The 27,268-nt window shown below is 39.2% G+C and overlaps 2 protein-coding genes across 2 annotated transcripts; one reads left to right on the top strand and one right to left on the bottom strand.

Annotated features, from left to right (window-relative positions):
* Nucleotides 1-4,993: 4,993 nt before the first annotated feature.
* On the bottom strand, nucleotides 4,994-19,828 carry rtn3 (reticulon 3). Its single transcript, XM_055228894.1, has 10 exons — nucleotides 19,518-19,828; nucleotides 15,658-15,705; nucleotides 10,806-13,116; nucleotides 9,089-9,219; nucleotides 8,499-8,706; nucleotides 7,604-7,742; nucleotides 7,137-7,206; nucleotides 6,204-6,250; nucleotides 5,825-5,883; nucleotides 4,994-5,743 (listed from the first exon to the last, which is right to left on the bottom strand). The coding sequence occupies exons 1-10, from the start codon at nucleotides 19,606-19,608 to the stop codon at nucleotides 5,695-5,697; spliced, it is 3,153 nt and encodes a 1,050-aa protein (XP_055084869.1). The 5' UTR covers nucleotides 19,609-19,828; the 3' UTR covers nucleotides 4,994-5,694.
* A 614-nt stretch (nucleotides 19,829-20,442) lies between these two features.
* men1 (multiple endocrine neoplasia I) lies at nucleotides 20,443-26,813 on the top strand. Its single transcript, XM_033983696.2, has 10 exons — nucleotides 20,443-20,576; nucleotides 21,516-21,997; nucleotides 22,073-22,281; nucleotides 22,353-22,481; nucleotides 22,672-22,712; nucleotides 22,789-22,876; nucleotides 22,966-23,102; nucleotides 24,104-24,248; nucleotides 24,701-24,859; nucleotides 25,368-26,813. Exons 2-10 carry the CDS (start codon nucleotides 21,562-21,564, stop codon nucleotides 25,890-25,892), a joined length of 1,869 nt encoding a protein of 622 aa, XP_033839587.1. The 5' UTR covers nucleotides 20,443-20,576; nucleotides 21,516-21,561; the 3' UTR covers nucleotides 25,893-26,813.
* Nucleotides 26,814-27,268: the final 455 nt, after the last annotated feature.

Raw genomic sequence — 27,268 nt, 5'->3', positions numbered from 1 at the left:
AATTCAAAGTGCTTTATAGAATAAGAAAGACATTAAAATCACACAAATCAAAACATAAATAGTCACAAATAATCATAAAATTAACATTAAAACAGAAGAGCGCAGAATAAAAGCCTTTCAGTCATATGGACAGCTAAACAGAACTGTTTTGAGACTGGATTTAAACATTGTCAAATTAGAGGCCTGTCTCACATCTTTAGGAAGATTGTTCCAGGTTTTAGCTGCATAAAACTGAAATGCTGATTCCCCATGTTTAGTCCTGACTAGGTCGGTCCCTGAAGTCCTCAGAGTGTGAGATGGTTCATATACACTAACATGTCAGATGTAAAAAAGGAACTGACAGACCAATACATTTTTCAAGATATTCCAGTGAAATTAATAAAGCCTTGAGTTGAAATAAATGTTATATGTCTAAGGCTAGAGGAGACTAGATATTTTTTTTCCTTAAATTTTTCTTGCCCATCTCAGATACTTGAAGGAGGAGGGCTATAGCAGCAGGACAGTCCACCTGGTGCCACCTGTCGGCTAGACCATGAAAGTATAGAGTATATCCTAACACTGAAAAAGTTCTTCAGGTCAAGTCTAAATTTTCAGGTTTCAAGTCTAAATTTTTGGGGTATCAAACTCATGGTATAGCTAAATAATTGAATTGAAATTGCTAGTAAATGGTTGCAATAAGCAAACCGCTATTTGGGGGCAAATATAGGCCTAGTGTCCTAATTTCTGCATTTTTAATATCATGTATTAAAAAGGTACCTGCTAACCCTGTAATTTAGATCACAACAAACATGTTTTGAAATGCATGTTGATCTTATATTAGTGTTTTATAGAGAATATTTCTTCTTTCAAATAGATGTTTTTGTTTTAGTCAATTCACACAGGGTAGCTATTAGATATCTTACATAATTGCTTTAAAAATCAGTTAATTTCACCTTATATCAGTTTTTATTTGCATAGGATAAATACATTTTCAACACAATAGTTTCACCTCCAATATCCCATAAGATAAACCTATGCATTTCTTGGCAATTCTAGTTTTACTAACAAATAATGCCACTGATCTCCTGTATTATCCATTTATTTCAATAGTTATTGCAGAGTTTAACTCAGGTGTGTCTAAACTTTTCTCATTAAGGGCCACATATAAAAACAAAGACAAAGTTGAGGGCCAATTAAGGGCCATAGACTTGCCAATACAGTGAATACTTCAAATCTACGTTATCACAAGTTAAACTGAACCACTAGACCATTATTCATGCTTACATTCTCAATGGGGCACATTATATATTTGATATGGGCTTGTTAAAGTAGATTTTCAGAAATGTACAGTAAAAAGTACTGTATAGCTTCCTCGGACCTGGCGTCCACATATTGGACAGCACATATTTGGTTGTCTAGACCACAATGCAAATTTTTAGAAGAAGAATAGTATACAAGAACAGCAATATTCAATTTAGAACATTTTTAAGAGTTTAGAATGTTTAGAATATTTTTTAAATGTATTTTTTCTGTGAAGGCAAATGTCTCCCTGCTCCTGTCAGCAGCACTTCACATGAGACACATCGTTCCAAGAGGCACAATTGTTATTTCTCATTTTGTTTTTACATTCAGGACAAATGTTGCTGTGTTCAGGGTTTTAATAAATAGTTTTTGCAAATCATTACTCAAATGTTTTATCAAAATCATTAAAATGTCCACATATCAGGATAGTTGTTTTACATCACGTTTCTCAGAAACTACATAATGTAAAAAGATAATTCTTTGTTTTTATACTCATCAGGTCCCAAGCAGCCCAAATAACAAAGAGAAATTAATAAAGCATGTCATGCAAGAGCTCGGGTCTTAGGAGGTTAAGGTAATATGGGCCAATTCACCTGGAGGCTTGAGGGCCAAGAAAAATTGGTCTGAGGTCCACATTTGGCCCCCGGGCCACAGTTTGGGCATGCCAACTTTTGTAGTTTTGGTCAGAATGATTTTGGCAAAATCTACCAACAGAACATGAGTCCAACAGATTTGTAAATTCTGTAATAAAGTTCACAACAAAACATATGATTAGAAAATGTATGTGAAATATAATGTGAAAATAATTCTGTAATGTTATTATATATATTTTCTGTATATCTATATACTTATCTGTTTTTCCAGTAAGATGGGGCGGCACAAGTCATGATGAAAATGAGAAATGTTCCACTAAAAAACAAAGAGGCATCTTCTTCACTTGAGCGGTGATGTGGAGTCTAATCACTCTTCAGTTGGAGGTCAGCCGGGAGATTAATGCATGTTCTATTTCTGATGGACTCAACTGTCCTCAAATTCACAGCCATTTTTGGTAAGCTCTTACTTCCTCCCCCCACTCATAGCTGTGTCAAATTCACTGAAGATGGTCTTCCAATCAGAAACCATTGTTTGAGAATGTGAAGACCAATTTAACTAATTGTTTTATGCATTATTTGGCTATATTTACCATACTAAATTGAAGCATGTACTCATGACATTCTTAAATTGGATGTCATAATTTCAAATAATTTCTATGTAAGCCTAATTCTATGGGCAATTCATGAAATAATAATAAACCCACATACATTCTTTGTTAGGGATGGGGTCGATCATGTCACTAAGGATGTGTTCAACCTTGCACACACCACATCAAAACTGGATCTAAACTGGGACTAAACCTGAACTATAACAGGACCAAGAGTACATAATAACCAGTATGAGTCTACATTAAAAGTCTTTTCAACTGACAGCAATTGTGAGTATTTGAAATATTCAACTTTTTCAAAGTAAACTAAATAATAGTGAAGCCATTGAATTTGTGCCGGTTTTTGTGGATAGGTCCAGTGATTACAGCGATAACCATGAACCAGGACTAAACATTTGTATTTTTTTCACCATTGAATTTCAGCCTGCCCTCCACCTCAGTTTTAAAGCATGGGCAATTTAAAATGTAATGCTACATGAAGCCATTATAGTAACGTTGTCTTGGTTGGTTATGATGCAAAGCCCAGTTTTGTGCAGTCATTTACAATTAAACCATGCACAAGAGATGTTAATCTGCAGTACAAGCAAACATATTCAATATTTAGTATAGTAACAGATTCCATTATGTAGTCTGCATGTGACCAACTTTTAATGGCTTTGAAAAATAGTGTAGTCTAAATTTAGTTCCTTATAATCTCTTTCACAGCCAAACAAGAGCATGGCAAATCTTCTTACTGGACATATTTATATGGACAATATTATGGTGGTGTTTTCCCCACCTAGAGTGCAGCATAACAAGTTAACATTTCACGCACAAATAATCCAACAAAATATGGTCCTTTGACACATTTTATTAATTTCACATCAGTACAGAGACCACAAACTTTTTTCCAATTTTCTTTTTTTTTTCTTGCAACGATTTTCCCAAAGCTTAAAATTTTTAAACAAAAGTCATAGCTAATACAAAACAGCTGATATTAGTGAACTCCATCTAGATAACCAGTAAGTCAAAGTAAAACTTGCAAAGACAGAAAAGTCACACACACTCCCTGCACACAATGAGGACAAAGGGGAAAGGCCAAGAGGGAAGAGACATGCTTCAGATGAGTGGCTTTATGAAGGTTTTACATTACTGAGTCCCAGTAGTCTGCAGAAAGCCTTCAAATATGCTGTTACGCATGCTAGTTACAACACAGCAGCAGTAGCAGTGAGGTCAGACCTTAGCTTCAGCCTCCAGATAAGGACATGAAAATTTGAGGTCATGGTTAACAAAAAATAGCATCTTTCTGAATATATTTTACTTGCAGTCATGGCTTTGTTAATGTGGCACATTTGAGCAAACCTAAGGGTACTTACTGTTCTATGTAGTGCGTGTGCTGCTACTGGTTTCTGACTGGGCAATCTGCAACCTTAAGAGCCAAATACAAACTTGACAAATAATCAACATTTAAAAAAAAAAAAAAAAAAAGCTTGCAGAAATTACCTTCAATATCCAATATTTTGACAACTCTTTGTGATTTTTTTCTAACAGAAAGTACTAAAGAATATTAGCATCTTAAATAGGCTATAATGCATAATCACAATTGCAAGATGGTAGTGCCTAAGTTCATATTGGTTGTATCTGTATATAATGTATAGCAGCTTCATAGTATTTAGATGTATAAAATGGAGGCCATCCCGACCATTACTGAAATTTACTGCTTTGCTTTCGTCATTGTGATGTACTAGATGGCAAAAAAGCATGCATAGTAAAGGAATGTAGGGCTGCGACTAAGGGACAATTATGCAAAGACAATGAAATGGAAGTCATCTAACTCTCCGTATTCATCTCTTAAAACATATGTGGAGATGTAGTAGTGCTATGTGAATTTACTCAAAACACCACTGAAACACGTACAATAATTATATAGAACAAAAATTGAGAATATGATACAAAGCCTCTAGAGGGCATCCATCCTCAATTATAACATGCGTTTAATGGTAGTGAAAAGTAAAAGGGTTCTCTAGATGAATATGCACCCCAAAAATCTGCTACGTTTCCAGCTACACTTAAATCAAAAGGTTTCCTCCCTAACGTTGGTACAGCCAAATAAAAGCATGTGTTTGGATACTAAAGTGGCAATGCAAAATTACTAGAATAAATTAACTAAAAAAAATTATGAATACAGCTGTATAAAAATAGCCAGTTGTTAAAGCCAACATGGACAGTCAGCAGTTTGTAGACATTGGAGGCTGTGACCTCACATTAGGGAGTGTGCCTTATCTCAAACATACAGACCATTTTGGAAAAAATACAAGCTCTTGTTCAAAATGTAAGCTAACTGACACTATGCCACGCTAGTATAAGAGTGAAAGCAGCCATTGTTTATCAGTAAAGTAGTGTGAAGAATCAAGACATTTACAGGTGAATGTTAGACCTCAACACTGGGCTATAAAAAGCAAGGCTAATGTGTTAAATACAGCAGAGCCTTTTCAATGGCATATATACAAAAAGAGGGTGAACTAGACCAAATTATCACAGCTGGCTCAGTGTTCCAGTCCTTTTATTTCAACCTGCTCAAAGGTTTTAGAAAAACATCAGTGCATTGCAGAAACTTATACACAAGCGCCTGTAAAAAAATAAAAGAAAACAACTCAAACAACAGGCCAATCCGTAACAGCGAGCCCAAATCTGGCTTCTGACATTAACCAATAACTGCAGAGCAAGAGCAGGAAAAGACTAGTTACAATAGCATCAGTTACATTTTTATTTTCATTTTTTTCATTAATTTATTCTGGTCTAGCTTACCCAATGCATCTACCTTAAAAGGAAATGTGTAATTTTTAAATACAGACATTTGCTTTGAGTGACAAGCCGTCTTCCTCCACCCCTGCTCACTGTACACAACCAAACCAGCTCATGGATTCAGTCTAGTTCACTCCACCTGCCCGCTCCCCTGTGGTATGCTGGAGCACAGTAGGGAGGGGGTTACTTCTGACCGCCCAGGCACAGTTCTTTACCTAACGCTCGGGTTAAGCTGCGCAGTCATGTTGGAGTAGCTTAGATTTTTCTAGCTAGCGAGGTTGAGTGGGACAGGTCGTGGTCGGTGGCACAGAGGAGCAGAATTAGACTGGGACAGGGTGTGGTAGAGGGGCTAGGGCCGGGGTAGGTATGCATGGTGATGGTAAATGACAATGATGGTGCTGCAATGGTTTCTGGTTGGTCATGGGTAATCATTCGCTTTTGGTGCGTTTCATAGCTCCAGGAAGTTTCTCTTGCAACCTGTGAGTACAAGAAAAACTTGGTAATTTTAATATTTTTCCACTAAAATAAAAGTTGCCAGTGCAGGTAAATAATACTAACTTGGCCATGGTCGAGTTGATTTGAGTGCGTGCCAGATCGATGTACTGGTCAATCTGGGTCTGGAGAAAAGAAAAACATTCAAGTAAATATATGCATCAACACAAAAATCTATATTACTGACCATTTTTTGGCGAAAACTAAATAGTAACATGATGAAAATATGACTCCAAAATTATTTCTGTAACAGGGATTTTTTTTTGTAATTTTTGTCAACATCCCCCACCCTCCTTACATCGTGCTGCCTGCATATTGTGATGACTTCATGTTGAGCAGCTGTGCCTCAAAGGCCTCAGTGTCTAATGAAGGCTGTACTCATCAGTGAGCTCACTGCTTTTGGACCAACCACATGATGTCAACAGTGTTACAACTCCACACTCACCTTGTTCTTCTCATAGATGGGAGGCACCGCAAAGAGGAGGATATCAGCTGTGGATGGGGAGAGCAACATGTCGATATATTTGGTTAGGGGCATTATACATACAAATTAACAAATATACTCGTCATAGCTTGGCACCCACCCTCATAATAAATTAAAAGATTCACAGAACTGTAAAATAATTACTAATGAGTGAAGGAATACTACAGCTGCTCACACCTTACACACCGCTTTATTGAGAATTAAACTCAGTTTTGTAGTGTGGAGGACCATTAAGGATAACAATAGGCTCAGTCAGATAGAAGTTCGCCGACCTAATTAAAGACCATCCCGAGCATCAGACCACCGAGCCCCCAATAGGAACAGAATACTGCTGTCGGCCCCCTGTACATCACTCATGTTCACTGTGGCCTCATTCCCCAGGAAAACTACAAGTATCGCTAATAGGTTCTGTGCACATCAGCATACTAGGTAGCTCACTGTGTCTAAAAGCCAACAGTCACTTATTAAAATCAGAAAACATAAAATAAACAACCTACTAAAATTCAAATGAATTAAAATAAAGAATGCCCAATTATTCTTTATATAAGTAGAATACTTCACTTTGTGGAATTGTTTTAGTATTTATTATGCCTCAAAATTAGCATTGGTGTTGGCATTGAGCCACAAACCCCCTTTCTAAACAGAGAAGTGTCCTCCAGTGAAGTATTCATTTTATTTGTGTAGTTTTTAGCATGTTGTCCATGACATCCAAGCGCCATTCCCTGCCCACTGCCTTATCTTTAAATATTTATTGATTTTAGAAATAAAAGTAGTCGAAGACAGGAGACAGGAAGTACTGACACAAACAGTGAGATTGTTGTTGTGCACAGAGCCTATTCTACTGAGGAAATCAGAACCCTTGTCATATCCCAGCATGCAATGTTGAAGACATACCCAGGATGAGAATGGTGATTCCATTGAAGACTGCACCTACGTAGGTTAGCAACCACATGACCACAGCCAACTGCACAGAAGAGACACAAGGCACAGGAAATGTTGAATTTAAAAAGTGCTAAACTGCTTTTTAAAAGGTTTCTGATTTTTATGTGACTTGACCAAAACATATTAAACTTTAAAACAGCACTTCCTTTAATATCTGGAAACTATTTGATTTACTCGAGTGAGTAAACGAAAGTCACACACACACACCCATGACCCGCCCATGAGAAGCTGCTAGATTCACCCGTTTTGTTGCACCTGTTCAGGGCGGGGCACAATCTGTAGCAGTCAAGTCATCCAAATCAAATTCTTACGTGACAACATACAGTGTCTTACATATATATGAGGAATAATTCTGAGCTAAATAAAAAAATGAACAGGCACGATGCTCTGTGGCAAAATGACCCATCTCCAGAGCTCACCTTAAGGGAGTCGACCAGGTCCTCAACGAGGAAGAGGCGGCTCAACTGCTTCAGTGCTCGGTTGATGTAGCTCAGACTGGCGTCCACGTGCTTGCGGAAAGTCTCAGGGGGGATGCTGACATCCTTTTCTATAAGTGATCTGCAGGAGGAGCAGGAGATTAGCTAGCACCACTTCCAAACGAAAGTAAAAACTATAGTAACATATAGTAAGTTTGCAAACATAATCAATATAAAATTACACAAAGACTATAGTTTTCATTGCATGGTGCTTTTTAAGATGCACACTTTAATAAAATGTATGCATTTGCATTAGTCACATTTTACTCCATGTAAGGAAGTTAAAAGTGTCTTGGCCAAGGACAAAATTCATTCCTGCAAGATTTGTTGACTAACTCGTTTGTTTTGTTCAAACTCATGAGAATCCATCTTGTAGCTCTCTGTGTTTTGGGCTCAAGTCACAGGATGACCATTTCAATCACAGAGCAGCTTTACTGTTTGAACCGAAGCAAAGACAAAGCACAAAACCAACCAAAACAAACATGGCAACACAATGGAAGTAATATAGGCACATTTTAGCAGTAATACAATTTTATTTTTGACAGACGTACAGAGGCACTTGAGTGCAACTGTGGATGAAATGCCCTGAGTGTTAAGTTAAGCCCTCAGTACAGTAGTTTTGTTGTTTTGCCATTTTGAATCTTTGCCTAAGGATATAGCTGCACCATAATATCCAGTCAATAAATAACAAAGTGGAGGTTATGGCCACTCCAGCTGATGACACTCGTGACCTCCTACTTGTTGGACTTAGTTATAGTTACTTCCCATAACTCCATATGGGGCATTTGGGGCATTTGGAGTCTTGTGTTTTGTTTTTAAAAAGTGTGTAAATGCATACTTGAAAGGGTGCCCATCGTTGGACTTCTGCACGGCCTGGACCACAGACTTGTAGATGCGGAAGGTGATTGTGACGCAGAGCAGAGCCAGGAGGAGGTAGGAGATCACACTGATGACACTGAAGGCTGCCAGCGACAGGAGCATCAGCATGGACACTCCAAACACCACACCCGACTTCTTGGGGTCCCGCCAGTGAATCAGATCCTTCACTACACAGACCAAACAGACAAGATATTAGGTTTAAGCATGTGTAGAAACCTAAAACTTTAAAACTGAATACATCTGAATTGTAATGGTTATAGGCAGTAAAAGACACAGCTCCATAGTACAAAATAATGATATCTAGTAATTTAAGCAAACATTATAACGCCATTTCATTACAAGGTAAGGTATGATAATAAAGCGCCCTCTACTGATGCAATTCTTATAGTCAGGTGGTGAACAACAAACAAAATATCAGCCTAAGCTGGAGCTGGAACAGTCATAGAATTCTGCCACAATGAGTAGCCTGGCAGTAGTGCATGTTCAGGAGAAGTCGTGCATGCAGAAGTGATGGGCTGTATAGAAGGCAGGCTGGTTATGTAATGCTGCATTGGGCTGGTTGGAGCAGCACTCCTTCTCTGGTGGGACAGGAGGGGGTTTTGAAAAGCCTTGTATCAGTGTTGGTGGGGTGGTGCCTCGGGCCCTTAGCTGCTCCAGCACACTCAGCTATAGCACAGGCTCTATAGGTCCACAGTCACACGCCACTTTACCCTTGTGCACATAACTGCTATAAACTTATTTTGGATGTCACAGATACTGCTCTTGCCATAGCACTGCCTGACAATTTTAATTTACTATGTCTTAAATAGTAGGCTCCTGAGCTTTCAAAATAAGCTCGGCATAATGTCTAAATCTGAAGCCCAAATCCTTCCAAAAAATACAATGTCAAAAGTAATTGAAAATAATTTTCATTTACTTCAGAAGTGACTCAAAACATTAGTAACTCACACAAACACACACTTAACTGACTCTGTAGGATCTGCATGATCTTTCACCCAATTTCTTCACATCTGACACATTATACATTATACATACATTTATCTTATACTTAAACATCTGATAACATAAATACATATAACTGCATGGATTCAAGAATAGTTTCCCTATCCTTAAAGATTATTAAAAGGGAGAATCAAGATTTAAATTATCCATCCAAGCAGGTGACAACACCAGCAAAATTATAGGTCAGATTTGACAGCATGTTTTTCAAGGAACTTTCCTAGAAATAGAAACAACTGAAATTGAATGACTCCAGGATAGATTAGTGTAAATGCTATAGTGTGGAGCATTCCAGGCAAAGCAATAACATCTTAATGGAGACATGTGGACCCTCCACCAGAAACAGTATCTCCTATACTCAGCATGGCAACTGGCACACCCACTGAAATATAGGCTCACCTAACCAACAGCACCCACTTAATAACCCAGAGCTATGACAGCAGTGCAGAAGAGGACCAAAACAGTAACCGCTCCTCACTCCAGGACAGGAATGCAACAATAAATTGGTCTATTATAATTTACACTAATCTACACAATCTGCACATACTGACTAAATTGTACATGACTGAGGTTATTTTCTGCAGGCCCTTAACAGTGGTTCAATATGTGCTGCATGCCTTATCCTACACATGACTACAGCTGTGTGTTAGAAGGACTGTCTGCTGCCTATATGGGGCCCTGTGTGTGGAATAGAGATCAGGTTGTACAGAAGGGACAGCGGGGACTCTCTCTGTCCTGAGAGCTGTAACACAGCCCCCATTTTGCTTTTATCACTAACTAGCTAATAATAATGAATGCCACACCAAAACTATCATAATGTACGCTAACTCTGAATGAAATTAACACATTTTTTATGTATCAATGCCCTAATATAGAACCAAACGTGTGGGCCACTTTACAGTTATTATTGAACTTGACAGGGTTTGTTTGCTGAATGAAGATAGAAACCGGACACCACTGACTATGCACTGAGCCTGGTAAGCCAACACTTGAGCTCCATAATTATACCACCAACAACTGTCCCATAAGTAAAACAGAAGACAACAGTTTGGATGTTGGATGACTGGGACAATGATATGATTAGACCCAAACATTTTCTCATCAAGTTGCTTTAATACTAAATGCAGCTGTTGAAATGATATGAACGCATTTCTCCCCATGCCTAGTCCTACAGAAGGTTATATTAAAAGAAATGTCAGGCAGTATTTCAGAAACAGTAAGAAACATTAGGGTTTTTAGAATGTTAAGGAGCATGCAGCTGAATTACAGGTCAGGGCAGGGGTTTCTATGGTTAGCAGGACTAGAGTTTGAAAAGAAGAGGTTACCTGATAAGTGGGTTAGTATAGCGGTCAAGACATGCTCAGCAAGATGATAGGCTTCTGCCACCCATTCATCGATGGCTTCTACCTCTGGGGCGTATGTGCCGTCATGGGGAGGGTTGGACGGGGAACTTAGGGGCTGGGTATTTGAGAAACAAGGAGACTGTGTGTTGTGCTGAGTTGATACAAGACTGGGCTCTACTGTAATGGATTTAGCAGACTGAAGTGGTGGCTCCACCTCTCCCTCTTGACTGCCTCCAAGCTCTTTGAGAGCACTAATTGTGAGCTTTTCTTGTTCAAGGTCCATAGCTACAGACTGAGAAATGTGGTCATCCATCTTGTCTGAGGTGGAATGGTCATCACCTTGGGACTTTAAACACTCTCGCATAAACTGCACAAAACTGTCTGCTGGCTCAGTACTTGCATCAATACAAGGGTCCTCCTTTACCACTGATGTTAGATCTTTAGACTGTTGTGTTTCACTATTCTGGTCTTTAATTTTATTGCAGTTGTCATCTAGATTCATGTTTTGGGTTCCATTATCAACAGCTGGTTCACTGGTACTCTTTGGGGCAGTATAGAATATAGAATACGGATCTTGTGGATATCGTTTCGAGAAGGTATCCTGGTTGGTGTTGTCATTCTGTAGGGTAAACGAATCCCTAGCATTACTTTGAGTGCCGTTTTTCTCAGTATTGACATGGAAAGGGTTGGTATAAGGTGTATCTGTGGCCACATCTGGCTCGCTGTCATTGCCATCATCTGTAGGAGAGGGTGGTGCATCATAATCATAATCAAAGGATTCCCTCTCAAAAATGTCATCATGTAGAAAGCTGGTCTGGAGATTGTGTGTTTCAAGTGGAGCGTCTGTAATATCTTTACTTGTTTCATCCATTTTGGGCTTGGTAAAAGATGCTGGACCAGCTGTTGTATTGACGGGATTTGCTACATCCATCTTTTGGTCACCCCACTCATCATCATGATCAGAAAAGTCTTCAACAGGATCATTACTTGGCAAACTGCTAAATTCCTTGGATTGTATCCTGAAGTCATCTGGTGATTGGGGCTCTTGTGGTGCTTGAACAGCTGCCTCATGAGATGGTTCTTGTTTCTTGTGTTTAGGAGAGATCTCTGTGTCAGACTCCACCGGTGAGGAGGGTGGAGAGTACCCCTCTGTAAACTGGCTCTCAGGGATGGTATTAGGACCAGGTGCATTTATATCTTGATCCTTAACATTTTGCTCTTCGACTTCCTCTGATTCAAACTCCATTTCTTCTTCACTATAATTGGGCTCATCAGTCTCAATAACATTGATAGTTGGAACTTGCATAAGCTTCCTCTCAGACTTTGCAGGTGAAGTCTCCTTGTCGTCTTTGTGTAGATTAGAACAAGCATCTCTTTCAAATTCAGAAGAAGCTTGAGCATGAACAGGAATGCCATCTTCTATCACAGTATCATCAGACTCCCCCGAGCTGTCCACTTCAACTGTTTCTGGTGGATCTGGATTACAGGTCAATCGGGTTTTCTCGCTGTGCTCAGGCGAGGACACTGAAGCTGATTTAGACCCAAAACCCACAAGGGCATCATTGTTCTTTTCTTGTTGGTTCCACATGTAGGCTGTAGGCAAGAAGCTAAGGTCAAAATCACACTCTTCCTCTGCATATGGGTTCTGAGGAACAGGGGCACCTTCAAGATTTTCACCTTTAACAGGAAAGTCCATGAAAGCATCTGGGACACAAGCAAAGGAGGCGGACGCCTCAGGTGTGACATTTTCTTTTTCTTGTGTGGAGTAAATACTTTCTGAAACAGCAGGGCCTTTTGTAATATCATCTGAATTAAAGTCTGGCATTGGAGGTAAATGAGCCTTCATCCACTCTTCAGTTTCTTCAAGTTCCTTCAGCTGCTTACATTCTCCTAGAACCTCAAATGGAGAGTCTGGGGATTCTTTATCCGAGGAGCTGCCTTTTTTCTGAGGAGTTGTTTTCTCATTTTTCTCAAAAGCAGCTTTTTGAATCTCAATGGAAGAACGTTTGTCAGTATGACGATCTCTATAATGTGAATAACCATCACTTCGAAAATCAGGCTCCTTTTTCTTTGCAGCAAGTGCTTCCAGTGCTTTGATGCGCTCTGAAACAGGTGAAGTCTTTATTGGAGAGTCTGGTTGGTCCTCTGACTGACTGCTAAAATTTCCAGGTGAGGAGGAAGTTGATTGTGGGAAGTGTAGTTCACTGTTGTTGCCAGACCCAAGAACCCTTTTGTCTGCATCATCAAGTGGGATAGGAAAGAGGAGGAGGTCACAAATATAACACTCTATACCCATGCATCTTATTGTCATCTTTGTAGATCAAGCTTTCATGCATTGCAGCATGGCAAAAACTATGAATGAGATACTTATTGCTGCATGGCAACCTTAATTCTTAAAATCAATATTTGGCGTGGCAAGTCAAAATGAAGGCCAATTGGAAGCAGCAAATAAACATTTGGCTTGATAAATGTTCCGGTGGTGGCCAATAGTCGGTGTGACTTTGAAAATGTCCTGTACCTAAAAGAATTTGCTACACACATTCAAAAACAAGTGATATTTTAGGCAGCAGTATTATTCTCAACCTGCCTACTTTCAAGTTAAGCTAAATAGACAAAAAATAATACATTTAATAATAATAAAATAATAAAATGTTTATATCTTTGATGTTCATTCTAAAAATCAATCAATAAATAAACCTCCTGACTCCACAGTAAGTGGCCACTGGCAAATGGTAGTCTGAGGATGTTCATATAGCAACCGTTTCCAACATCACATGGTCTCACTCCTGTAGTAGTCATGCCAAGCCTTCATGCTAACAACAAATTGCTATATTAATAGACTGTAAAAGTCAACTAGTTCCTTTACATTCTTTCACTGGGAAAAATTCATGTGTGCATCTATGGTGATGTTCTATAAATGTATAAAATTTAAGTGACTGCTTTATAATGCCCTGGATGGAGGAATCACCATCGCTACAATAAGGCTTTGTTACAGTTGAGCCACATGAATGGACTTCCAAACATTGTAGTAAAATTCCTGAACAACTTGAACTATGGCTGCGAGTGTTAAAGGAACAGCACCATCATCAAAACATATGGCCTAATCACCGCTGTGGGCTATGTCAAAATTAACAGTTAGCCTTTGTAGTGCACCTCTAGTAATAAGACTGTGTGCCAAATGAGCAGTAATCTGCTGTAATCTGTTTTCAGTCTGTGGTCACCCGAGTTATGCAATGGTGAATCAAAAGAGTGTTCTATTTGTACTATTCTGTTAAAAATAACATAGAACAAAAGACCCAAGATTAACAATAAACAATAAATGCATAAACCCATCACAGCAACAAATGTACTCAAGGGCCATTGTCTCCAAGTTAATTCATTGGTCGACTACTTATTATTTTATCAGGATGATGAGAATGTATTAGCAGAAAGAAGGCACTGACTGAATGAGCTGGACTTTTTTTGGGTGTGGTCAATGTCGCGTTAAAAAAAACAAAACAAAAAACATATAGTTTTATTACTTTTCTTTACTGCATGGACATTATTGTCCATAAGCATTTAATCTTCTGTGTGTATTTTGGATCATATTAGATTATGGAGATCCTATGTAGTTTTGAGTGCTTTTTTAACATCACGCCTCGTCTCCTTTTTGTCGTTGCACAGGGTCTGTCTTTAGTCAATCAAATATGACCAGTACTGTAGTCCCCACAAAATGGCATCATTTTACATGTGGAATTACAACAAAATCCTGACTCCTGTTCTATCCACCACCTAACATGATTCAAAATGAATCTCAAGATGGATAAGCAAAACTGATCAAAGGAAACCTGATAACGTCTATGCAGCAGCGTGAAACATGCAGAGGCTAAAGCTGAGGCAGGTTGGAGGTTGGAGGCAGCGAGCAGCCAAAAGCAAAGGCCATCCAAAACACTGACAGTAGATATTCTCCAGTGCCCCTCATACTCCAAGGAAGTGGAGGCTCCAATACTCCCATACTGAAGACAAGAGGAGGGCAGACCCACCCCAGTGGGACATTATTCTCATCCATTTTTAGATTTCAGCTCCAATGTGCATGCTGTGAACCTGAACTTCTCTGCTTTCTTAAAATAAAGTGGCAATCTTGGGATTATCTTGAACCTGGTGTGGCGCTGGTGACCTACATAATGCTCACAGGCAGTAAAGGCTGACATGGATCTGGATGTAGAGCTCAGACTGACTATAAATGAATTCATTTGGACTAAGAAATGGAATAGTCAGAATTGACAAATTTTGGTCAGTAACTGTTCGATTGCCATGCTGAAACAATGCTGAATTTATTTGATTTTAATAGATTCAACAGAATAAAAACAGCTGCACATGAAACAAATGCACAAAAGACTTCCTTCTTAAGGGTTTTGTTTTATAAAATAAAACATGTTTAATTTATTTTTTACTATGATTCAGATTATTAAAAGCAGGCATGGGTTAAGTGCAGGAACACATTTTTTTTGCATATGGCAGAGTAGAGTAAAAGCCATTATTATCATAACAAATTTGACAGCCAAAGCTACAATTAGGGCTGTTACTGGCTGTTGGGAACAGATGGAGGAGCATCTGAGAGCTTTGTAGGAACAGGGTTTAAGAGGTTGACTTTCCTGGTGTTGATCTTGGGCTATTTGGTTGGGCATATTGTAATGCAAGCAGGTGAGGGGCACTAGAAATACAGGATGAAGAGAGCAAGCCAGCAAGAGTGAGAGAAGAGGAGCAGGCGAGCAGCAGAAAGAACCAGACACTTGCCTTGAGGAGACTGAATGAGAGATACAGGCGAAGAGGAAAGAAAGGAATCTGAAAACATAAAAAAGGACACAAAAATGATCATCTCTTAACCTAGCACTTAAGACAAGATTTATCCCAGCCTCTATAAACTCAGCCACTAGAACTGTGCACCAGAAAAGCATCATGCATAACTATACAACTTAACCTAGTCTAGACACAACAGACAAATGTGTAAATGAATCAAACAAATACACAGAAAAGCTCTCATTTAAAAAAAAAACAACTGTAAGTTAAGTTCATAACAACTAGGCTAGTGTTGCTAAAATTATTTCAATTTTTATTATAGATTTGTTTTTGGCTGCAGTTAAAAATCCAAAGAGAATGTCAGCAAATTCCTTGAGAATGAGTGAGATATTCGAGTGTGGAAACCAGCTTAGAGCTCAAACGTTTGACCCAATGACCTCAGTACGTGGCTGCACTGACTCAGGTTTGAGAGAGGAGGTGTGACAGGGGAGTTACTCAGGGGGTGCGGTGCCTCTGCTCAGTGATCCCTCATGGAGTGGTACAGGCTGGGCAGGTTGGGGATGCCGTACCCTCGTCCCACCACATTCCTTCAATCACATTCACACAACTGACTCTACAAATGCCACACCTTTGACCAGAATAGAGGTCTGACAATGTCTGAGCATATGCCAGACTGCGTGAGGACTAGCAATGTGAAGTGTCAGAATGAATTATGAATTGAAAAAAACGTGGCATATAAGTAGTACAAGAAGTACCAGGTTTGTAGAGTATAAAACAGATATAATTTGCTAGGAAAACTAATTTTACCACAAAAACAGCACCGATAATAAATGTGAAAAGAGAACAGATATTTTGTGATTTTGAATGAAAAATATTCTTAAAATATAAATATTGTCTGTCAAAAAGATTATGTTAAAAACCTTGGTGACACAATAGAAATAATCAACTGACAAAACAAATTAAACCAATCTAAAAACTGTTATTTACAGCCGTACAAATTGCACTGGCCATAAACGTGAAAAATGCCAAAAACATGTTGTGGCCTGGAGTCGTTTTGATGAAGACAGCTGTTTTTTAACTGGCCCAGACAAGCGCAAATATAGTACTTAGACCAAGCTTTTTGGTTTTGGGATATTTTGTTGCCGTAGATTTGTGTTCAGCCCATCGCTGGCAGCTCTGTCTACGGCCTCAGGGCTGAGTGCAATCAATGGTCATGGTTGTGACAGTGGAGTGACCCATGAAAGCTGTACTCTGAGAATAACTGGCAGAGCGTCTGAGATGGGTGAGTAAGTTGACCAAAGACACAAAAGGAACTACTGCCACTGCTGGAAACGTTCTAATACATCATACATTAGCAAGGTAAACAATTAATTGAAATGATTGTCGAATATTGCAACAATTAAGACTTGCCAAATGGGTTGTGAGATATGGTGCAGCAGAAAAAGGATAAGACAGCACACAGGAAGCTGACAGATTGTGTGATGTGAGTTAGGATTGATGCCTGCAGTCATGTAAAGGTTAATCTGCTAAGAACATTCCATCGAAGTGCAGGCGTGAACAGCAGTGGTAGCCCCAACCTTGTGCTTTTCCTTTTGCACAAATGGACGATGTGTAAATAATCAGGGAGATTTTAAAGATGGCCAACTTCCTGTAGTGATCTGTAACAGTGGTTTGAGTAATGAGGTCCACATTTTGAAGTGTGCCACTTCCTCTGTGACTCGTGTCACTTAAGAGTGTATCACAAATTAGGCCCAGTGACAAGATGAGACAGAGGCAAGGTATGATGTAAAGTATATTCACCAAATCAAACTAATGCTGCAGTGTTATCAAAATAGGATTAAAAAGAACTCTGTAACATTTGGAGTATCTTAGAATTCTAGAATGTCACTTACTCTAGTACCAAATGACCATTTAACTCAACATACACTGTACACAATACACTACTACACTCCGTCTTTCGCCAGTGAAAGAAACTATCCAGTCTGAGCAGATAGTAATTATGTCCATTTTGAAGTGAACCCTTTCTTTCACTTTTTCGTCCACATCTAGAGACAACATGTTAAAGCTGACAGAAATAAAATTGTCCTTGTGCGCTTCACAACTGTTTAAGCCCTGGTCTTGATCAAAAGCAGTGTGATAATGCTTGTGTGTTGCAGCTGCCCTGTCCGTACAAGTGGATCTGATTACACTGGGGGTCAGGTCGCGGGGCTCAGCAGCAGCTTTGTGCTGCACTGAACATAATACCAGAGATCTATTTCAAAATAATGGTTCATTATTTATACTATAAAGGGAACACATCCAACAGGTCTGCTAACGTGAGATGGTTTATTTTTCAGAAAAAGTAGCACAAGAATTTAATTATTTTATTACAGTATTTTGATTTTTAACATGCCAAACTACCAGAAAAATTTTAAGAATGGGGCTTTTTGGTGACTCAGCAGTGCTCCCATGAGCGGAGCAGATCGGATGCCTGTTATCTGTCATGGGATGTTTCAAACAACATAGTTTTTGCCAAATGATAGCTGGCTGCAAGGCAATATGTTTAGCTTAAATGACCATGCCCCTTGTTTTGTACATCTTTTGTGAGAAAGTAAGGGAGAGTTCTTAGTTTATTAAAAATTCTGACACGTTCAACTACCAATAGCTAAAAACAGTCAAAGTGTAATGTTAACTATCGTTCTAAAGTGGCCTGGTGACTGTCCAATCTGTATTTTAATGACAAATAGCTTTTTGTTAACAATGTACTCTTGGGTATTTATCTAATTTACAAAAAGCACTATTCTACTACAAATGTCAAACCTATATGGGTACATTTTTGTCTTATAGTGCAAACTAAAATCATCAGGTTAACATTCTCTGCTCAATGCAGCATCAGGATGATGCGCATTTTCTTTAGGGCCTACAATCCTTTCCATTACAAATGTCTGGTAGATCAGCAACAATCAATCAAGTTCAGCTGGCATACAACAACATGGTCTGATGCTGGAGATGCCACTCCCTGCTCGTAACACAATAAGAGGCCCTGCTAGCATCAGCCTGGCACCTCCCTTTGTTAGCAACGCACCTGTCTGTATGGATGTTGACTGCTAAAATGAGAAAAGGTGTCCATCGGTAACGCTTAGGGGAAATAAACGAGCAATAACCATGATAATGTGTAAGCTTTTTGTTCAGGCAGGAGGTGGTACCATGTTGAAAACTCCAACACAAACAGGCAGTGCGCCTTTAAGAGGTCCTCCCTGTATTGGCTCCAGCCCAGGAACAATATATCTGCAGTGCTGCGCCGTAACATTTCGTTCTTATAATTATTTTCCTGTTCAATTAGCTCACATAATAATCCATTATGCTGCAAATGTTTGTCAACTACATTTATTCTGCAAATCATAATGCGTTAAGAGTAAATAGCCTAACGCACAACCAGCCAACCCTAGATTTCCCTTAAATTGTGTAAACACGGGCCATTATGAATTTACTTATTAAGGGTGTGGATTTTAATCATGTTTTCAGGCAACATATTGTTCCATGGTGCAACGAGGCGCAAGAGTTCAAAGCTTAATCGCTGGTGCTCTTATAGATTTTGTAGAGAATTATAATTAGAGGAGTTCTACTGTGTTATGTGCAGATCACATCGGTCAGACCAAGACACACAAGACACCCTGGTCCTCATGTCAACCACCACAGGTGTTTCCTATATTGGCTAAAATGAGCTTAACCAACATGATGTAGAGAACAGGCCATGCGTAAAAGAAATACACGATTAAATTATTATGAAAGGGAAACCAGCGGTAGTTTACCTGTCAATGAAAGCAATTAAAGAGGTCAGTGAAGCTCGTAAATATTTCACGTTAGTTATTTCTTACCGGATATCTTTGAGTCTTTGGTACCGGAATTGTGTCCATCGGCAAACCCCTGCGACGAAGATATCTGGGCGGATTGAGTCATCGGGTCCATTTTATTGTAGCTTCAAACCAATTGCACAAACGTGGTGAAATGTTTTGATCTTATTTTTGCGTTAAATGTCCGTTGATCGTATTAACTCGACCTACTTTCCTAAAATTTCCCCAAGAGCGGGACTTAGCTCCGCACCTACATGTACTGTCCAAGCACTGAGAGAGCGCGGAGATGGAGGGAACAAGGCGCACTTTGGAGGAGGGGAAAACATGTCGGCTGGGAGGCGTTTACTGTCTCCTCTGGAGTCAGAAACGAGCGAACTGTGTACAAGTATAACGTGTGCTGGATTTATTTATGCTCACTTTGCTGATACTGGTCATAAACTTAGTTCAGTAAACTTGAGCCTATTGATTTACGCTATTATGTGTGTGGTTTGTTATTTAATACCCAAACATAGGGTTTATTTTCAACAGAACAGATAACAAGTAAAGGCAGTGTAAGGAATATTCCAGAAGACAGACAAGAAACATACCAATTATACATACAATATTTTTATATTTCATCAATACGAAAGTACTTTTAGATAATAAAACTAAGAATAATCTACCTTCTTCTTATTCTTTAAGTATTACGCATACATGTAGGAGACCATTTTATATAGCATGAAATATGTAGTATAATAGTGTTTCTTTTATTATGTAAGATTTACCGTTCTATCTTCTACCTGTACACAACTTAGCAGCGCCCTCTGTCGGTCATGGTTGTGAGGGGAATATACTGTGGACTACAAGTCCCTGCGTGCAACCACAGAAAGTAGGCGGTGAAATGCTCGATTTACAAGTTACTGGATGTGGTCAGAAGGCGTGGCATTACATAGCCCTTGTCCTGGCAGATGCTTGTTAGATCTGCAGTGTTACGGAAACTTGGGGGCTCGTGGCGTACGTCAAAAGAGTCTCTGGCAGACTGAACTGCGCGGCAAAAGACGGGGAAACAAACAAAAACATGTGGTTGAGGATGTGAATAAACGGGTATGTAATTTTCCATTTACAAGTCAAATCTAGTGCCGATAAAAGTTCACGGGTTTACCTTAAATCTGTATATCATAATATGATCTTTGCAAAGATGCTCGATTGAAGCGCCGACCCTAAAGAGATGTGTTGAGCTAACTAGCACTCCGTTAGCTTATTAGCGGCAGCTGATACTAGCCTCCATTCAATGTACTATTTGTTTTTTTTCAGCGCGTTTCATACTACCCTAAAATCTCGCTTATGCTTCCTCTCGCTTGTTAACTCTACTTAACATTCATGAAACCATTTAAGACCTTTCTTTGTGCGAAGATAATGGAGCAATTTATTTAATTTATAAAATATAAGAAAGAAAAATTTTGTATATAAACATTTCAAAGTAACGCAAAAATTATTAGATCGGATGTGTAATTATGTAGCCTAAGTGTTTAGTATGTGTGAATAAAGCCTTGGTTAATGCAGACAGTGAATGTACGCAGTCAGCTATAGAGGTGCCCCGCCCACCTCAGCGCCATAGAACTAACCGAAGCCCTATGTTCAAAGCATTGATGTAACCATTACGCAACCTGGCTGCTCACTGTCTAGGTCAATGTTCACTTGTTCAAAATTCAGTCTGACACTTAAAAAGGCCAATAAAACAAACAAAAAAATCAACAAACTTTGTATGAACAAAATGTGGCAAATGTCTACTACCATGTAATAATATACTTATTTATACCACTAGACCTCATCAAGCTGTTAACTATTATGCTTATACCCCTATAATTACACAGGTTATAGCTTATTTTATGTATCATTTCTATATTACTATACTATAACTATAATGATTACATTCATATATGGTCTATTCAATGTCACAGTTATATTTAAAAGAATTCTTATCAGTAAAGATAAAGAGTGGAAATAAATAAAGTATTAATACATTTGGTTCGCCTTTCACAGGTGAGGATTGCCACACTCTTTGGGACTTGTGTGACTGACAGCAAATATGGGTTTGCACTCAGCCCAAAAGAAGCACTTCCCCCTTCGTGGGATTGATGGAGTGGTCCAATTATTTGAGTATGAGCTCTCGAAGCCTGAGCCGGACCTGGCCCTTCTCTCTCTGGTCTTGGGTTTTGTAGAGCACTTCTTGGCTGTGAACAGAGTTATTCCTATAAATGTACCTGGAGTTCGCTTTGAGCCCCTAGAGCCAGATTGCCCCAGCTCGTGCTTCCCAACAGTGGAACTGGGAATGATCTCTGCCTTGTATGAACGCTTCACTGCACAGATCCGGGGAGCTGTGGACCTGTCTCAGTATCGGAGGACTGCAGCTGGCTCCAGCAGAGAACTGGTGAAGAAAGTGTCAGACGTCATCTGGAACAGTCTAAGTCGATCATACTTTAAAGATAGGGCTCACATTCAGTCCCTCTTCAGTCTTATCACTGGTAAGAATACTTATTTTTGGATATACCTGAGCTGCTTTCAAAATGTGTAATATTTTATTGTTTAACTTAAACCAGGTACCAAACTGGACAGCTCTGGGGTAGCATTTGCAGTGGTTGCAGCGTGCCAGGTCCTAGGTCTGAAGGATGTCCATTTGGCCTTGTCTGAGGATCATGCATGGGTGATTTTTGGAAAGAACGGTGAGGAGACGGCAGAGGTGACATGGCACGGAAAGGGAAACGAAGACCGAAGAGGGCAAACTGTAACAGCAGGAGTCAATGAGAAGGTACCATCTCAAATGCTAAGAGAGGTGTACATGTCATGCAATACATTTATCAACTTGTACTTTTGGCACAGAGCTGGTTATACTTAAAGGGCTCCTATATGAAATGTGACCGAAACATGGAGGTGGCCTTTATGGTTTGTGCCATTAATCCTTCACTGGATCTGCACACAGACAGCTCCGAACTGCTGCGACTACAACAGGTAAACATTTCATCTGGTGTAGTAAATGTAGTGAAAATAACATGTGCCTCTCTCACAAGCAATGTAAATAATCAGTTAAGCCTGTTGCTAAATATTCATTACAGTCAATACAATCATTCACGGTCTTTGTCAGTGAGACCCTTTTCATTCATATGCATTTCTAATTAATGGACTCTTCTTGTTTTCACAGAAACTTCTCTGGCTGCTGTATGATAGAGGTGACTTAGACAGGTAAGCCACAAAGCTACAAGCTAACATCTGTGTGAATGCTTATGTGTTGTATTATCATCTGAAATTGTGTGTCTAGATATCCAATGGCCATGGGTACACTGGCAGACCTTGAAGACCAGGATCCCATCCCAGGAAAGGAGAACCCACTGAATATTCACCTTAAGGTACACCACAGCCCTGCTAAAGGGCTTACATTAAGTATAAGACATGAAAAAAAAAAAAAAAAGACTGGACTTGTATGTGTGTTTTCCAGGCTGTGAGTTCTTCCCAGAAGCACTATAACAACGAGCACATTTACCCGTACATGTACTTGGCCGGGTTCCACTACAGACACAGGAATGTACGCGAGGCTTTGAAGGCTTGGGCTGAAGCAGCCCAGGTTATGCAGGAGTGAGTCACTGCCCTTTTTACAACTTCAAATTAAGGGTTTACACATTGGTTAAAAGGAATATATACTTTGTATTTTTAAATCAACTTTGAGAAACTGAGATTAACTTTGGTATTTCAAGTAAGTAAGTAAAAAACCTTTCCACAAATTTTGAAATGGCTGCACTCTACCACTAATGCTGTCATTATTTGTGCTAATTATTCAGTAGAAAATCAAAAGGCTGCTATCGCTCTTGCAATTCATGAGCATTGACAAAGAAAACATAAACTGCTATAAACTGCTTTGTTTTCATGTATGTGACATAATAGAGCTGCTAAATGATTACATTTTCCTTATTAAAACCACCAATAATATACATTTGCAATATACAACTTACTGACACCAGGGGGCAGTATTACATTAATTTCATTTTCAAACTGATTCACTTTCACCAGATGTTTTAATTAAACCAATGAGTAATATGAATTTGATGATGAATTTAGTTTTTAATTCTTACCTTATGTTTGGGAATCAAGCCTTTATTAGTATATACATGTGTGGTGCTAGGGAAAGTATCCAGCAGAGCAATCCCCTAAACCAGTGTATTTGCGCTCCCTTCCTTTTAAACACAATGTCCATGAACAAGACTAAAAATATAATTGTCTGACTAAAAGACACATTCCCTCCACAGCTAGGAGTTTCCTTTTCCTGCCCCCTCCAGCTTTTACAAAATCTGCCTTTTATGGTGGACTTGCGTAACCTATCCAGATTCACATGCTTCTGTCTTGATCCTTAAGCTCTACATTCAGTGATAACACTTTATTATAATTACACCTCAATCAGCCATAAGCACATAGAAATTAACTTAATTCATAATGAATACATTGTTTATTAAAATTATTATTTATCAATATTTCAAGCAAATCCACATTAGGTTCTACTCATCACACATCTAAAAGTAATGGTGCTGCTGCTTTCTGCCATTATACAGTCATTAATCAGCAACCCGTACTCTCTCCCGCAGCTATAACTATTTCCGTGAAGATGAGGAGATCTATAAGGAGTTCTTTGACATCGCCAATGATGTCATCCCCAACCTGCTCAAGGAGACAGCAGCTGCATCTGAGAGTGCCGGAGAGGGAGCTGAAGGAGGAGAAGGAGCAGACAAGGTAAGTGGGGACCAAAACCAATAAATCTACAATAAGTAGATTTACATAAAACTGTTCTCGCGTGACCTAATAGGCACAATGAAATTATATATATCACATCATGATATAATTTATCATATCATATTATGTGGCATTTTCTATTAGTATTTGTCAATCAAATGTTTGCATATTTCTGAAGGACTGTTTGTGGACAATTTGGGTCCCTAAACGGTATAATCATTTAGTAGACATAGCCATGGATTTCCAGATACAATTAAATAAAATGAGTTGTTTTTTTAATATATATGAATACAATTCACCGGTGGTCAGTCTCTAACAATATAGTTTTTATATGTAAATGTTTTGGTGTTTCTCTGTTTTTGTATAGAAGATATAAGGTCTGAAAAGTATAATAATAAATAATTGCTTTTCTGTAAAAAAATTTTATCATTATATTCTGTACCCTCCCTCAGGAGAAGCAGGAGACAGCCCTGCAGGACTCTGAATGCTTTGCTCACCTGCTGCGGTTCTATGATGGAATCTGTAAATGGGAGGAGGGCAGCCCCACACCAGTCCTTCATGTGGGCTGGGCCACCTACCTGGTGCAGAGTCTCAGCCGCTTTGAAGCTCAGGTGACTAACCAGTATAACTTTGAACCTGAGAGATTATAAATATACAGGCAGTACCTATGCGGGACGTTAACAGAGGTCATGGAAAAACATGCCTCCTATCAACTTGAAAGTTCGTAAGTCCCTTGACTGTGCCAATTTCACATTTAGTGTTAACCGTGTGATGCAGTTGGAGTCAATTAGCCGAATTGCCATCAGCATCTTTCCAATAAGATAATATGTTATACATATTAACTATAATAGTAGCAATACAGTACAGGTATGGGTTATTAGTAAATCTGTCAAAATGGCCAAATGATTTAAGAGTATTGCAGTCTTCAGAATGGCCAGACGATGCTGCGTAACCAATGTTGTTGCCAGGGAAATACAATTAGCTTTAGTGCAGGTCTGACTCAGCTGTTTTGCAATTTGCAAAAACTCCACTTTGCTGATGATGTTTTTGTAGTGGAATTTTCTTGACTTGTTAGTTGTATATATGTATGTTGATTCCACTAATATTTTTGCTTCATAGGTGCGCCAGAAAGTGTCCATCATCACAAAAGAGCTGGAGTCCCAGGATGAAGATGACCAGTCCAGTGACAACCCTGGAGAGGGCCGCAGACGCATCCCCAGAAGAGAGACAAAACTGGATGAACCTGGAGCCTCCCCTCCGCCCGCTCCTCCCACCTCTCCCCCAGCCCCACCTTCTCAAACAGCCCAGCCCAAGAAGGTGGGAGAGGGAGGGGGTCGGCGGCGCTCCGGCGTCCGGTCAGGGGACAGTGAAGGAAAGCCCAAGTCCCCCAGCCCTGAGCCCGCTCTCTCACCCCCACCACAGCAGCAGCAGACACCCCCCACCTCCTCACCCGGGCCAGTGGTCATATTCCAGAGTGAGAAGATGAAGGGCATGAAGGAGCTGCTGTGTGCTGCCAAAGTGAACTCCAGCGCCATCAAGCTGCAGCTCACTGCACAGTCCCAGGTCCAGATGAAGAGACAGAAGAGCACCCCTCCAGGGGACTACTCCATGTCCTTTTTGAAACGCCAGCGTAAATCTCTGTAGACTTGTACTGTGAACTCTAGAAACGTCTGACACTGTTTCTCAAACTTTTATCAGTGTTTTCATCCAACATTTCAGTCAATATTCTACTTTCATTTTTGTTCCACAGTGGCCAGGGATTAGTCTTCTTGGACAGCTGCCTCATTTACTTGCTGTAGTAGTTAGTTGTAGTAGTTAGGGCTGCACAATATTAAACATTTAAAATAATAATTTTCTTTTTTTTTTTTTTTTATAATTTATGCTTTTTGTTGATGTTTAGTAAATTTGTACCATGCTAAATTTAAACATTCAATCTTTTGTGGTATTTATATGCTTTTATACATATAGTTTGGCCTGATTAAATGAATGAGTATTAAATATTGATGAATACTTTGACTTTTTCATAGTTATGGGTTAAAATGTAATTTAATACACAAGGTTTTCATTGTGAGACTTGACAATGTAGAACTTACTATGAGCTCTATTGTGCAGCCCTAGTAGTGGTAGTTTATTTAATTGGCAGCCAATTGCACATCTCTCAGTTTTTGTTCTATTCCATGTGTCGGAAGAAAAGTTGAAGTGATGAGGACAGCCAGCATTCTCCTGTCAGTTGTGTAAATATCAGTTTGTAAAGACATGTGTGGACAACTGAAGCCTTGGAAGTGATTGATTTAGATTAGTTACTGTGTAACATTGTCCACTTCTGTTCTATTGACAGCTTCTTTCTGCTATAGCTCTATGTTGCCTTACTTCACATTTGTTATTTTATTAAGTAGGGGGCCTCTAGTTTTGACAATTGCTAGATTGGCCTGTTTCTAATTACAAAGAGAAAAATTGAAAGACCATGCACTGTTGAAAAGAGGGCACAATAGGTGGTCCTTCAAGACTTGCTCCATGACTTGTTTTTGTATCTGCAAGAAATAAAGGTCTGATTAAATAACATGCTTTTGTGCCTGAATCTTTTATATAATAGAATATGATATACAATTAGCAAGGTACTGCTTGATACTCCATGCAATACTAGGCATTAAAAAGGAGACTTTGCATAAGGAAATACTGTTGAAACCCAAGTGATACTTTGGAATGTTTGCATTGCCACTGAAAGAAGAAAATAGATCAGTGACAGCCAGGCTCTTGATGCACTGGGAGTGGCTCATTTGTGATTGAGGTGAAACAGGAAATTGGGCCAAAATATCAATAAAATTGGGGAGATATTTGAATCTCAACAAATCTACAGTTCAAAGGTGTGGCTTTTAAGTATGCATCAGCTGCACCACTTTTAAAATACACTACAATACACTCTTTGAAACCTGTATAGATATAAGTTGTTTTAGTCAGTTGAAAAAAATGCGACAGTCTTCTGGAGCCAGAGGCCATTGTTGTATTGTTCCCCTCACCTG

The sequence above is a fragment of the Periophthalmus magnuspinnatus genome, chromosome 18, assembly GCF_009829125.3.
Source record: "Periophthalmus magnuspinnatus isolate fPerMag1 chromosome 18, fPerMag1.2.pri, whole genome shotgun sequence".
Lineage (NCBI taxonomy): Eukaryota > Metazoa > Chordata > Actinopteri > Gobiiformes > Gobiidae > Periophthalmus > Periophthalmus magnuspinnatus.
Note: the sequence above shows the minus strand (reverse complement) of the source record. Positions and strands in the feature narration are given on the sequence as shown.